This window comes from Medicago sativa, chromosome 3 (assembly GCF_051527215.1).
Source record: "Medicago sativa cultivar Bolivia chromosome 3, Bolivia_mono, whole genome shotgun sequence".
Classification (NCBI taxonomy): domain Eukaryota; kingdom Viridiplantae; phylum Streptophyta; class Magnoliopsida; order Fabales; family Fabaceae; genus Medicago; species Medicago sativa.
In genome coordinates, this window is record NC_140751.1 from 49,907,605 (window position 1) to 49,922,467 (window position 14,863).

A 14,863-nucleotide genomic window follows, 5' to 3' on the forward strand; every position below is an offset into this window, starting at 1 on the left:
CTGCAACTAACAATTACAACTGCCATTTTAGGAACAGAATAGTTTTCAGGAACAGAATGGTAGACCAATTAGCATAGAGTTTCTACCATTTTATCCTTCCATCAACAATACCAATTATTTGAGAAGGAAACTCATTTATTCATCTACTGAGAAAAACATATATCAAATCAAAAGAGTACTAAACTCAAGCTATACTCGACAAAATTGGTACCTTTGAGTACAAAGACAAATCCATAGTATACACGACAACAAAATCAAGCTTTAAAGTCATGTTCTTTCATCAAAATTATATAGTAGCAAAAATAATTATGTTTTCACAACTACTTAAACGCTAAGAGCCATAATTTTGTAAAAAATAGATTAATTAGTTCAAAACAAATCACTCTTCCCCTAAACATCTGCAAAACTATCTTGACAGAAGAGAGACGGGAAAGCCTTGCCTTTTCAAATTTCTACGTTGTTCATCATAACCTTACCATACAATTGGACAAATTGTAATATAATGATGTGATGCAGCTTTTACATTTGTTCAAAAAAAATAATGATGTGATGCGAAACAGCATCTTGAAGACCTTATTCTTATCAAATGTTATCAGTACATTGTGTGCATCATGGCTATGAAAAATTGTAACATATCTAATGAATATTTGGTCGCACTAAAGAGGAACTTAAGATAGTTCAGATGCCACAAATGCATAGCCTTTACTTTTGACTAAGTCAAGTGAATTAATTGCTTTACATACAACTTGACGACAACATTCAAAGTCTTCCCCTGCTTTATCCAAGTCATCTTGTTTTCAACTATTTTCTTTTCTAAATTACTAATTTGGTCACCTATCTTATTCTATTGTTTTACTTTGGCCCCACTAGTCTCACCATAGTTAATTGTAAGAAAATGTGATTCACTTTTCAAAATAAGAAAAAGAGATAAATCGCAATGTTAGACAGTACTATTCATCATCTTTCTTATCACAGACTTCACCTTTATTTTTACTCCCAGTAAATAAATTTTTTTTTTAGAAATGTTGCTACTGATTATCTTATATGATACCAAAGAATAGCAATGTGCATCTCTGTGAATTACCAATTTCGTTTCTTTTACAATGATGCAAATGTTTTTGAATATGAATAGAAAAATAATAGTATCAATTTCACAACCAAAAAAATATTCAATTTGTATTACGTTGTTAATTTTAAATGCCAAAGTTGAAATTTATTTTGCCAAATCTGTGTGGTATCCATTGCAATTTCCTTTGTCATATAAATGATGACAAGGTGATCCACACAAATGTCACTTCTTTTGCTTATACTTTTATCAATAACCACATTCCACAAAAGCATGTGCAGCAATCACACAGTTGTTCAATGCAATGAGAAAGATCGAGAAACACTGTTAACCTTCAAACAGGGCATCAATGATAGACATGGTCGGATATCAACGTGGTCAACTGAAAAAGATTGTTGTGCTTGGAGAGGTGTCCACTGCGACAACATTACCGGAAGAGTTACAAAACTTGATCTCAGCTACAATGAATTGGACGGTGAGATGAATCTTTGTATTCTTGAACTTGAGTTTCTTAATTACTTGGATTTGAGTTATAATTATTTTGATATGATAAGAATTCCATCCATTCAACACAACATCACACATTCCTCTAAACTTGTCTACCTTGACTTATCCTTTGACTTGGATGATCTTGATTATATTCGTCACATGGATAATCTTGATTGGCTTTCTCCACTTTCTTCCTTAAAATATCTCAACCTTAGTGTAATTGATCTTCATAAGGAAACCAACTGGCTTCAAATAGTGAATACACTTCCTTCACTATTAGAATTACAGTTGAGTTCTTGTAACCTGACCAACTTCCCATCTGTTGAGTATTTGAATTTGTCTTCACTTGTAACTCTTGATCTTTATCGAAATAACTTCACCTCTCATATACCTGATGGGTTTTTTAATCTCACCAAAGATCTCACCTATCTTGACCTTTCTCTGAACAAAATATATGGTGAGATACCTTCAAGCATGCTAAACCTTCAAAATTTGAGACGCCTTTATCTCTCTCATAACCAAATACAGGGATCATTTCCAGTAGAAATAGGCCAGCTTGCCCATATTCAACACCTTGATCTCTCTAGAAACCAACTACAAGGATCAATTCCAGAAGAAATAGGCCAACTTGCCCTTATTCAACACCTTGATCTCTCTAGAAACCAACTACAAGGATCTATTCCTTCAACTCTAGGAAACCTCTCTTCCTTAAATTACTTATCTATTCACTCTAATAATTTCTCTGGTGAAATTTCAAATTTACATTTTTCCAAACTCTCTAGTTTAGATCATCTAGACTTGAGTAATTCAAACTTTGTATTCCAATTTGATTTGGATTGGGTTCCTCCTTTTCAACTCTCTTACCTCTTTTTGAGTAATACAAATCAAGGCCCAAAATTTCCATCTTGGATATATACACAGATAAAACTACAATCTCTCCGCTTAAGGAGCTCGGGAATTGCATTGGTAGATAGAAATAAGTTCTTGAACCTTATAAAAAGAATACCCCATGGACTTACTTTGTCAAACAATTCGATTGTTGAAGACATATCTAACCTAACACTAAACTGCTCCTGGTTAAGGTTGGATCACAATAATTTTACAGGAGGACTCCCAAACATATCACCAATGGCTTATTATGTTGATTTGTCTTACAACTCCTTCGCAGGATCAATTCCACAAAGTTGGAAGAACATGAAAGAAGTGTCACTCCTAAACTTGTGGAGTAATAGGCTGTCTGGTGAAGTTCCATTGTACTTCTCTGATTGGAAACAATTGATAGTCATGAATTTGGGAGAAAATGAATTTTCTGGAACCATACCAATCAGCTTACCACAAGAATTAGAAGTTGTCGTATTGAGAGCTAACCAATTTGAAGGGACTATCCCAACACAATTATTCAGTCTTCCTTATTTGTTTCATTTGGACCTTGCTCAAAACAAACTTTCAGGATCTATGCCAAAGTGTGTCTATAACTTGACTCAAATGGTTACATTTAATGGGGAGGTAATGATAGATGGTACCATGATTGAGTGGTTTACAAAAGGTCATGATTATGTTATTGAAGTCGGATGGGAAAGGCGAACTATCGACCTTTCAGCCAATAGCTTGTCTGGAGAAGTGCCATTGGAATTGTTTCGGCTTGTTCAAGTTCAAACGTTAAACTTATCTCACAATAGTTTCATTGGAACAATTCCGAAGATGATTGGAGGCATGATAAATATGGAATCTCTCGATCTCTCTAATAACAAGTTTTGTGGTGAAATTCCTCAAAGCATGTCTCTGTTACACTTTTTGGGTTTTTTGAATTTATCTTACAACAGTTTTGATGGAAAAATCCCAATAGGAACTCAACTTCAAAGTTTTAATGCATCAAGTTACATTGGGAATCCTAAACTATGCGGAGCTCCTCTTAATAATTGTACCATAACAGAAGAAAATCCTAAAACTGCACTGCCATCTACAGAGAATGAGGATGATGAATCTGTAAAAGAATCATTGTGTCTTGGCATGGGAGTTGGATTTGCAGCAGGTTTCTGGGGGATTTGTGGTTCTTTGTTTCTTATTAGGAAATGGAGACACGCATACTTTCGGTTTATATATGGAGTAGGTGACAAGCTCTATGTTGCTTTGATGGTAAAGTTAAATAGCTTTCGCAGAAATTGAGCTCTTGCCAATTAAGGTTAGTGAAACCTACTTCAAGTTTTATTAGTCAAACTATAGTGTATTTGTTTCATTATGTAATTCTAATCAAAACTTACATCCATTTCATTTGTTTCATATTTTATCAGGTGATTATGCATGTCACAGTTTGTGCATTGTTATCCAAATCGTGGATAGAGTTTTCCAAATTGAGCCAATATTTGATATCAACAATTAATAATTGTATGAGATGAGATCATATGTGATTGTAACACTGTTGCTTCTGAATTCATGTTTCACTTGTTGTAAGTTGTTCTTTGGGATTATCCACACCTCATGTATCTCTCTACATATTAGTTTATGCAGATGGTTTAAGAATAAGAATTTGTGTTGAAACTTTTCTGCTTCCAATATGCTTTGGACATTTTCTCTAATCATATGTAGCGTTTGTATAAAAACTTTACTCCTTTTCTTCAGCTCTAAAAACTCAAACATTCAGAAGAACCATACAGGAAATCGCTATCACGATAGTTTTACAAGTTTAGGCATCTGTTGATCTTTCTGCTAATAACTTGTATGTTGAAGTTCCACTTGAATTATTTTATCTTATTCAAGTTCAAATTTTGAGCATATCTCATATTAAGTTGACTGGAACAATACAGAACACAATTGAAGGCCTAATAAATCAGAATCTATATCTTGAAACAAAAGCTTTTCTTTTGCCTACTGTCCTCAATAAGTCTCACGATTACTTTATAATATAAAAAAGGGTTAATTATGTTTCTAGTCCCTATAAAATAGCGACCTTGTAAGTTTAGTCCCTACTTAATTTTAATAGCATTTTTAGTCCCTATAAAAAAAATTTACTTATAATTTTAGTCCCTGCTAAAATAAAGTTTGATTAATTATCCTTAAACTCTTAAATTTTTGAACGATTTTTTTGAGACAAGATTAGAACACTATGAAAGGTTCGTTTACTAAAATTTAGAATTTTCTGACATGAAATGAATTAAATATGAATTTTTTAAAACGACAAAAGTTAAAGATAAAAAGTAATAAAATCTGGATGTAGAAATCAAATTCTGCTATAATTTTTTGCGGACGAACTTTTAGTAATGTTCTAAACTTGTCTGCAAAAAATTGTTCAAAAATTTAAGAGTTTAAGTATAAATTAAACAAATTTGAATTGAGTAGGGACTAATACTCAGTGCAGAAAAACAAAATTAGGGACTAAAAATGCTATTAAAATTAAGTAGGGACTAAACTTACAAGGTCGCTATTTTATAGGGACTAGAAACATAATTAACCCTATAAAAAAATGTGATTCACTTTTCAAAAAAGAAAATGAGACTGGAACAAATTGGTAGATTTAAGACAGCATTGAAATGTAAAAAATATGGCATGGCATAAGTAGCAAAGCATCACTTACATGTAATTTTAATCTTGAGACAAACCATGAAGATATATTTACATAGATGACTTCGAATTGATAGTTTGAGTTGAGTTATGGTTTAAACTATAAAGTGAAATCTTACATCGAAGTTTATATTTGTGACGTTATGAAACATAATATTGCTATGTAGAACTGAAACTTAAGAGATTGAAGATGTGCCAATGTCTAATATCGACATTAATCACTTCTATTTTCTAAAATTATTGACATGTGTCTGTGTCATGTCTAGTGTCTATGTATGTGTCAGTGATTGATAGTTATTTCGCTTCCAGTGAAGTGAAGCACTACTCCGATGAAATTTATGTGTCTGGATAAATTAAAGAATAATAATTGGTTCAAGTCATTCTGCTTGCTGCATTTTATATATCTTATAATTACAAAATAAGCATATATGTTCCATCAAAAGTACAAATATAATGAACTCAAGCAGGAGAACTGTTGAGTATCAGTTCCATCAATATTTTCCCAATCGGATTAAACCAATAAATAAGAACAAGATTACGTCTCCTTGCGCTGAAACAAAATTTTCGAATACATCAGCAATATATCTGGTTATTGAGTACAAACTTGTTTAGGTCCCTATATAAACATTTCACATATTTGACACACACATCTTTCTCACTCGAATTTACATGCAATTTTCATAGAACTACAAATTTCATGTTAGCAAAAATGTTACCATGATAAAGTTAACAGTTAACATTTGCTGCAACTTTGTTTTCTTTCTTGAGAACGTGCGCGAGGATTGGACATTAGGAATGAAATTACAAAAGCAAGATCAAATGAAACTCACTTGAAAGTCAGATTTATTAGACGACTAACGAATGATATATACTTCTTAATTATAGTACAAAATGACATATTCTGCAATCCACTAAAATTTTAAAGTTGTAGTATAACTATGAGTTTTTTTTCACCATAGCAACTGTAGTCTTTTGAGTGTCATTTTTCTCGTCCAATATAAAATAAAATTCATTCAAACCTTTCACATTGCATAAACAGGCATAGCAGAGTGCTCTAACTAGGAGAATCATGTTACACAGTTTGTTCACTGTTAAATGACATATGCTTCAAGTCTCAATGTGTGTGCATATATTATCAAAGCTGGAAACAAGTGAACAAAACCTGTTGAAGTATTTCAAGCCCCCTGTCTTTTTACTCTTGTGTGGTTAAAGACATGGTACACATGACAGCACAATGCATAATAATTGGTTTTGAGATGAATCACCTAATAGCAAATGTCTTTTGTTCATATCAAGGCCAACACAACTCAGAGACCAAAAGTTATTTTACACTAGATTAGATCTGAAAATGGTATATAATATGTGAATGAATATAGCAATTGTTTGATATATTTAGTATAGAAGAAAAATAAATATGATGGTAACCCTATATGAAATTACAAATTAGGAGGAATAGCTGTTTCTATTTGATAAGCTGAGATGTGGTTCTAACTTGGCAGGCATACATAAATTTTTAGAAAGTATGGCTAAATTGAATAATATTGTAAACATAAACTAGTCGAGATACCCGTGCTACAGCACGGGTAGCGCGCGCGTGTCGCGTCTCGGCTGCGCTTAGCATAATGATTTTTTTTTTGGTCCATGGTGAAAATATGTAAAGTATTTAAAGCATAATAATGTATATATTGATCAGTAGTAATGAAAAATTGTAAAATAATTAAATTTTAATATGAACAAATATATATTAAATTTTAGTATTGACGATATTAAAAAAGCTAATAAATAAAAATAATCATAGTTTTTATTTACTAATATGTTTTAGTGTGAAAAATACTAATAAGCATCTCGTGAAAAATCATAATTAATGTATTATATAATATTTTTATCGTAAAATATATTTCATAAATAAGCATATGCTAACGTATTCCCGTAAAAAAAAATGCAGTGAGATATATTTTTGTTAATATATAGTCCATACACTCATATATATTTTATCAATATATATAGTTCTCATTAGATTTCATAAATAAGAATATACTAATATATTCCCGTAAAACAAACATATACTCATATATATTTTTATTAATATATAGTTCATATACTCACATATACTTTATTAATATATTAATAAAACTTAGGCAGACGCGGTGTTTAAATAGAGATATTAAAAAAATACTATTTTTTTTTTTGAAAGATTAAAAATACTAATTAAAACGGATAACTCGTTATAGTTACTAAAATGGGTTCCGTGTTACAATTGTACAATCCAGCGGGTTTTTTATTGATACATTTAAAAACAACGGAAAAAATTGAAGTATGATAATCATAGTATATTATAATTTTTTTTTGTTTTAGTATTGACGATATTAAAAAAAATGAAAATACATTTCACAAATAAACATATACTAACATATTCCCGTATAAAAACATATAGTGAGATATATTTTTATTAATATATAGTCCATACACTCATATATATTTATCAATATATAATTCCCATTAGATTTCAGAAATAAGAATATACTAATATATTCCCGTAAAACAAACATATACTCACATATATAATTTTATTAATATATAGTTCGTACACCCACATATATTTTTTGAATATATTAATAAAACTTAGGTAGTCGCGGTGTTTAAATAGAGATATTAAAAAAAATACTAATTAAAACTGATCACTGGTTGTAGTTACTAAAATGGGTCCCGTGTTACAATTGTACACTTCAATGATTTTTTTAGTGATACATTTTCAAAAAAAAAAAACTTTAGTGATACATTTTCAAAAAAAAAAAAACAACGGAAAAAATTGAAGTATGATTAATCATAGTATATTATAATATTGTACTTGTTTTAGTATTGACGATATTAAAAAAGCTAATAAATGAAAATACATTTCATAAATAAATATATACTATCATATTCCCGTAGAAAAATATAGTGAGATATATTTTTGTTAATATATACTCATTTGTATTAAATAAATATATACTAACATATTTCCGTAAAAAAAAAACATATAGTGAGATATATTTTTGTTAATATATACTCATTTGTATTTTATCAATATATAGTTCCCATTAAATTTCAGAAATAAGAATATATTAATATATTCCCATAAAACAAACATATACTCATATATATTTTTATTAATATATGGTCCATACACCCACATATATTTTATTAATATATTAATAAAACTTAGACAATCGCGGTGTTTAATTAGAGATGTTAAAAAAAATACTAATTAAAACTGATCACTCGTTGTAGTCACTAAAATGGGTCTCGTGTTACAATTGTACACTCCAACGGGTTTTTTAGTGATAGATTTTTAAAAAAAAAACAACAGAAAAAATTGAAGTATGATTAATCATAGTATATTATAATATTTTTCTTGGTTTAGTATTGATGATAAGAAAAAAGCTAATAAATAAAAATAATCATAGATTTTATTTACTAATATGTTTGAGTGTGAAAAATATCAATATGCATCCCGTAAAAAAACATAATTAACGTATTATATAATAGTATTATCGTAAAATAAATAAATCATATTCTGCTATAACAACAACACTTGTTAGTTTCCTCTAAAAAAAACTTGTTAGTAGAACCGAATTGAAAATTAGTAGAGAAAATAAAGTTGTAAATAAAGAGAGAAAATGAAAAAATGAAGAAAGTTGGTAAGAAAAAGATAAGATAGGAGAGTGAGATTGAGAGAGAAAAGTTTATTATTAAAAAATAAAGGTGAGAGAAAAGTTTGTTATTAAATAAATAAAGATGGGAGAGAAAAAATTATTATTAAATAAAGAAAGGTGAGAAAGTGGAATGAGAGAGAAAAATTTATTATTAAATAAAGAAATGTGAGAAAGTGAGTTTTAGTAAAGTGACAAAAATAACCCTAAAGGAAAAGTTTGAGGTATGGGTAGTTAAGTCATTTTGGTGGTATTTGTCAAAAATAACCCTAAGAAAACAAAATTAGGTATAGGTAGTTAAGTAATTTTGGTAGTATTGTGTTTTTATATAATGAGAGTGGACAATGAATTTTTCTAATCACACCTCATGTATTTTTGGTTGCACCAAAATTTACTTAAAATTTTACATTAATATCAAAATAACCCTTTGTCATACCCCAATTTTGGACCAGTCATTTCTTTTTAGTCGTATTTTTAAAACGTCAAACTCTTTTCTCGTTCTAACTATTTAAAGTCATTTAGTCGTCTTTTAAACTTGTTTTTGAAGCTTTATTTTACAGTTCCAAGTGAATTTCTCTTTGTCCAAGTTTCGTGTAATTATTTCTTTTGCGCGTCAGCTTTTTTTAAAATATTTTACGCGCTCTTTTTAAGTGTTTAGCGTCCTATTTTTATTTTAATTTCCTTCAAGAAGCTTTTAATTCAAAATTTCCGCCTCGCTCATTCTTAAACCGCTTTAAAAGAATTTTGTTCGCGCGTTAAAACGCCGCGTTATTTCAGACATTTCAGTCAAAATTTCGGCAGAGAGGTATTTTAAAATACCTCATTTAAGATAAAGTTTTTGGTCGTAATTTTTTTTTTATTATATTTTATTATTTATCTTTATTATTATTTATTATTATTTAATTTTTTTTTTTTTCTTTAGAAGGTCACGTGAGCAAAAAAGCTCACACTTGCTTCATTTTCTTTTTTTATTATTATTATTATTTTTTATCTTCTTTTTTAGTTTTTGTTTAAATCTTTGAGTCCTTTTTTGTCCAGTGTCAGTCTGTCATTGGTCAATGTGAAACTTGGGCACCAATCCTTTAGTGTTGTGCTGTCCATTTTCTTGCATCAGAGACATAAGGGTATTTTGGTCTTTTTTCGCTCAGGCTCTGAAACCCTAAAATGACAGTCTATAAATAGACTGTCATTTATGGCAGCAGAGGTCCAATCATTAGTCTTCACTGTAGCCGCAGCTTTTCAGCAACAAACCCTAATTTCTCATTTCTTTTTACAAATTCGAATCAAACACTCAAAAAAATCAAAAAAAAAAACACATGAACATGAAGAACAATATGAAGAACAGTTGAACATGAATCAAATTCCAGCAACTTAAACCACTCAAAATCCACTCAAACACATCACAAACTCGAAATCAGCACTGATTCCTATTCAAACTGCGAATCTCATACATAAAACAGCAATTATCTTCTCGGATTCTCTTAACAACAGCAAGATCTCTGGTTTCTTTCAAGCAAGCGGTTTCAAGTTCATAATTATAAAGCAAATCGGATCTGTTAGAGGGAAGGAAGCAGCAGCTTGTTTTCTTAATTTCAAGTCAGAATCGGCCTACCAGAGGTAACCGACTCACTTTCTCTCCTTTAGCCAACCGTCGGTTCATGTATGTATGTGAAATAATTGTTACAAAACGTTTTGAAAGCTCTTTGTGAGTTTGAATCCGAGTTTTAAAGTTTAGATCTAGGAAAATCTACTTTGATTTTGGAAAAAGTAACCTCGGATTCGAACTCAGGAGCAAAAAAGATGTCTGGATCCACTTTCGAAATTTTAAAAACGTAAAAAAAAAAAAAAAAGGGAAGAGTCCGACGCGGCGGCGCCGCCCGTTTGGGTTGAGCACCACCGCGTCGGAGGAGAGGAGCTCGCTGGAGAAGAAGACTCTCATTTGAGAGCTTCTCTCACTAAAAAATGTTTTAGAGAGAGGAAGGAGATGGAAGAATGAAGAAAACCGGTTCTCCAACCCTTTTATAACACTAGCGAACCGGTTTGGTTCACTTGAACCAGACCGGTTCACTTTGATTCCTTCTCCTTCTTCCTCAACCATCGGATTGGCTTTCCTGTTAAATCTAGCGGTTCCTGTTCTTTTGGTTACCATATGCTTTTCCCTTTATCATGTGTGTTACTGTTTAGGAGCCGTTGGATCTATAACTTTGATGGATCTAATGGTTATTAAAGCATTCTGTTTAATTCAGTGATGTCTTCATTTCCTCATTGCTGTGTGCATATCAATCTCAGCCTTATGATCAAATAATCCAACGGCCAGGATCAGATCCTAAGCCAATGGATCAAGTGAAGGCCCAATTTCATTTTTCTCTACTTTTTTACTACTGAAACCCCTCTGTTGTGTTACTTACACCCCTGTTTCATTCAAAACTTCTCCAAAAAAACTCCCAAAAATATATGTGTTTATTTTATCGTTTTATTTACTGTTTTTTACTGTTGATATTTTCACTACATTTCATAATTTCATATTCTAAATTTCTTTCATGCATTTTATTTAATATTGTCTCATCTATTTTAAAACTTTGGTTTCCATATTTTATTCTTTTGTGTTCTTGGCTTTAAAACTTTAGGTCATGCATTCTTTTTAATGTCCTATGCATTTTCTCACATATGCATCTTGCTTTATTTTATGCCTTATCATTGCTTTACATTTTAATATTTGATGCTTTAAATTTTCTCTATATTTCATTTAATTATGTTTGCTTTAATTTTTGGTATCTATTCATTTATTTCCTATTGCAAAGCCCCATGATTTTTTAGTGTGTATAATTAGGGGAATGATGTAATTTGTTGTGGGCTTTGCATTTAGGAATGGTATGTAATAGCTTAGTAATTGCACACACCGACACAAGCACCGACACTACACCATTTTATCCATGCTTGCTTTACTTTTCGCATCGTTACACCTATTTACCGTTAGTTTAGTAAAACCTTTTTCATTCCAAAAATTAAATAAGCAAAAGTCAAATTATTTTCATAATAAACCTTGGATCCAAATCCAAGTGATTTTTCCCTTTATTTTCTTAATCAAATTCCTAATTGAACTTTAATTAAACTTAGACTCAATTTCTTAAATAAAATGAAACAACCTCACTTCTATTTTTATTTCTAGTGCCTTGAGGCCCCGCAATCTCCTTCTTGAAAACCATTTTTTCAAAAATCAAAATCAACCTAACCCACAAAAATATTTTTATAAGAGTGAACTACGGTGGTTTTGATCCCTTTTAAAGGGTACGTAGGCAGAGGCTTTATTCCTTTCAAATCGATCAAATAAAAATAACCAAAACTCCAACTTCTTCTCCCTCCATTCTTTCACTTCAACTTTAAACAATAAATTTTCAAATAAAAATAAAGTTAGAAAGAGGTTCTCACGGAGTACCGTGAACGACGCGGGTGCCTAACACCTTCCCGAATCGTAACCGACCCCCGGATCCAAAAAGGGTTTTTCAATCTCTTTTTCCCTTCCCAAGAATAAAATCGAGCAAGTCCGGTAGATTGAAGGTTCAAGTCCAATTAATGGCTTGACACCCGAAAATCTTGGTCTACAAAAATGGCGACTTCACTGGGGATCCTTCGCGGGTTAAGCCCACCTTTCTTTCTTTATTTCTTATGCTTTATCATTTGTATATACTTTGTAAATATTTATACGAGAGTGGTGAGATAAGCTCTGTACCCGGGCTTGAGTGAACTTAAGATAGGATCGGGTATAATCATAGTATCCATGCCAAGAGTACTCTTCGGCATTGGTACATGTGATAACCCACTCAATGGAGGGACCTTGGAGGTATACCGTTGTTGTCGCGAGTACTCGCGTATGGCATGACACTTTCAAGGGACCATCGAAGTTGAGAACCTTTAGTCACCTTTAACCCATCTTGGCCTTTTAGGACGTAGTGCGGTGGCTAGTCGAGAGTACTCTCGTATTGGTCGTCACGCGATACTACACCCAAACGAGACTAACCGATGAATATTGTTGGAACGAGAGTACTCTCGTCGCCTAACAAATATTCGGACGTGGTTGAAAACTTTGGGAACCTTGGTAGAACCCTTGTTACAAGTGCAAATGGAAACCTTTAGTCCTTACCAAATGGCGTTGTTATCCCTAAGCTCCAACATTGTATATCCTAAACCTCATCATGTTTCCTTGCATAATCATACATCCATGCATTCATTCATAAAACTTTTTTCGCATTCATCAAAATATTGAAAGACTTATATTAGTTTTATTGTAAACATCGTAGATATGACTTTTAAAACAAGGAAGCTTAAGCAGTACACCTTCAGGAAGCTGGATCTTGTAAGGTTAAGGGATTTAACAAATAAGGTGAAATGCTCGGACCGCTTCCGTGGAGACCATGGGAATCTACTCGGTATGGTAAGGATGAAGGTTGATGAGGGACTCCTTGGTACTTTTGTTCAGTTCTACGACCCAGAGTATCATTCCTTTGGTTTCCCAGAGTTTCAATTGGTTCCCACTTTGGAGGAATATGCTTTTTGGATTGGTCGACCAGCGCTCAACCAAATACCTTTTAGTGGTCTCGAAGATCCTCCTAGATTCTCGACCATTGCCGAAGCTCTCCATTTACCGACTACCGAAGTGAAAAACCATATTACCACTAATAGCAAACTCTTAGGTCTCCCTACCAAGTTCCTTTTTGAGAAAGCCGATTATTTCTACAGAATGTCTAGTGTCGACGCCTTTGATGCCATCCTCGCCCTACTCATTTATGGTCTAGTGCTCTTCCCCAACCTTGACAACTTTGTCGACATCCATGCCATTAAAATTTTCCTCTCAAAAAACCCTACTCCTACTTTGTTAGCCGATACCTATCACTCCATCCATGAGCGTACCTTAGCGGGTCGTGGACTTATCAAATGTTGTGCACCGTTGTTCTATAGATGGATTACCTCTCATTTACCCCGAACTCCTCGTTTCACCACCAACCCAGATGGCCTCCGATGGTCAGACAGACTCATGGCCCTTACCCCAAATGAGGTAGTATGGTATGAACCAGCTTATGACAAAGGTACCATCATTGATAGTTGCGGGTTGTTCAACAATGTACCACTCATGGGTATGTATGGAGGAATCGGTTACAATCCGGTTCTCGCTAGACGTCAGTTCAAGCTCCCCATGGTAGGAAAGCCTCTCAGCATTCACCTGGATAACATATATTACAACAATGAGATTGACCCTACGGGAATGAGGCGCCAAATTGCACGAGCTTGGCACGCCATCCGGTGGAAAGATAGAGGCCAGTTAGGAAGGCGGACGGGGGCCATCCATGCTGACTATACGCAGTGGGTTATTGATCGAGCTATTGATTTCGGGATGCCTTACAAGCTCACAAGGTCCGTGTCCGCAGTAACTCCAGCACCACCTATGCCCATGACCTTGGAGACTGAAAGGGAGTATCAGGAAAAGATAGCCGAGTTGATGAAAGAAAATGCAAGGGTGACGGAAGAGTATAAAGAAGCAGTACGCGAGAATGCATGTGTGATGGGCCTACTGGAACAGAGGGCTTGGGATATTGGTGAGCTGAAGAAGGAAATTGTCAAATTGAATGAAGAGAAGGAGGCTATCATTGGCCAGATTCCGGGACATAAGAAGAAGCGGAGCGCTTTCTTTGCCAGCACATGTTCTTACCCGTCTCCCTAGGGTGCCTGAAGTTTCTTCCGAGAGTTGTTTACTGCTTTATGTTTTATTTTTGTATTGTTTTAGGTTTGCAAGTGTTTTGTATTTGGAGCCTACCCTTTGGCTCAGTCTGTTAGAAAGGGATTTACCTTCTAGTCTTTTTATATTTGGAGTCCACCCTTTGGCTCAGTCTATTAGAAAGGGATTTATCTTGTAGTATTTTATATTTGTAAGCTTATCCCTTGGCTTGGTTGTTAGAAAGGGAATTACCTTGTAGTACTCTTTTATCATTAATGTAATGTTTAAGTTGTTATGTTTACAAAATTACTTCTATAAGTCCTTCGATAAAAATTAAAAAATGCATAC

The 14,863-nt window shown here is 32.8% G+C and overlaps 2 protein-coding genes across 3 annotated transcripts; both read left to right on the plus strand.

Annotated features, from left to right (window-relative positions):
• The first annotated feature begins 956 nt into the window (after positions 1-956).
• Positions 957-4,093, plus strand: LOC146937987 (receptor-like protein EIX2). 2 transcript variants are annotated; one of them, XM_085752046.1, is made up of 3 exons: positions 957-1,541; positions 2,724-3,737; positions 3,847-4,093. In XM_085752046.1, the coding sequence occupies exons 1-2, from the start codon at positions 1,289-1,291 to the stop codon at positions 3,719-3,721; spliced, it is 1,251 nt and encodes a 416-aa protein (XP_085608172.1). In that variant the 5' UTR covers positions 957-1,288; the 3' UTR covers positions 3,722-3,737; positions 3,847-4,093. The 2 variants fall into 2 exon arrangements, with proteins under 2 accessions (XP_085608172.1, XP_085608171.1); XM_085752045.1 differs by having other exon boundaries at positions 1,259-3,737.
• Positions 4,094-10,776: 6,683 nt separating this feature from the next.
• Positions 10,777-14,821, plus strand: LOC146937988 (uncharacterized). The gene has a single exon (XM_085752049.1). It carries the CDS (start codon positions 13,106-13,108, stop codon positions 14,519-14,521), a length of 1,416 nt encoding a protein of 471 aa, XP_085608175.1. The 5' UTR covers positions 10,777-13,105; the 3' UTR covers positions 14,522-14,821.
• Positions 14,822-14,863: the final 42 nt, after the last annotated feature.

Bases quoted from the DNA above. Each gene is read 5' to 3' on its own strand.
- LOC146937988 (XM_085752049.1), top strand. From the start codon at position 13,106: ATGACTTTTAAAACAAGGAAGCTTAAGCAGTACACCTTCAGGAAGCTG.
- LOC146937987 (XM_085752045.1), top strand. From the start codon at position 1,289: ATGTCACTTCTTTTGCTTATACTTTTATCAATAACCACATTCCACAAA.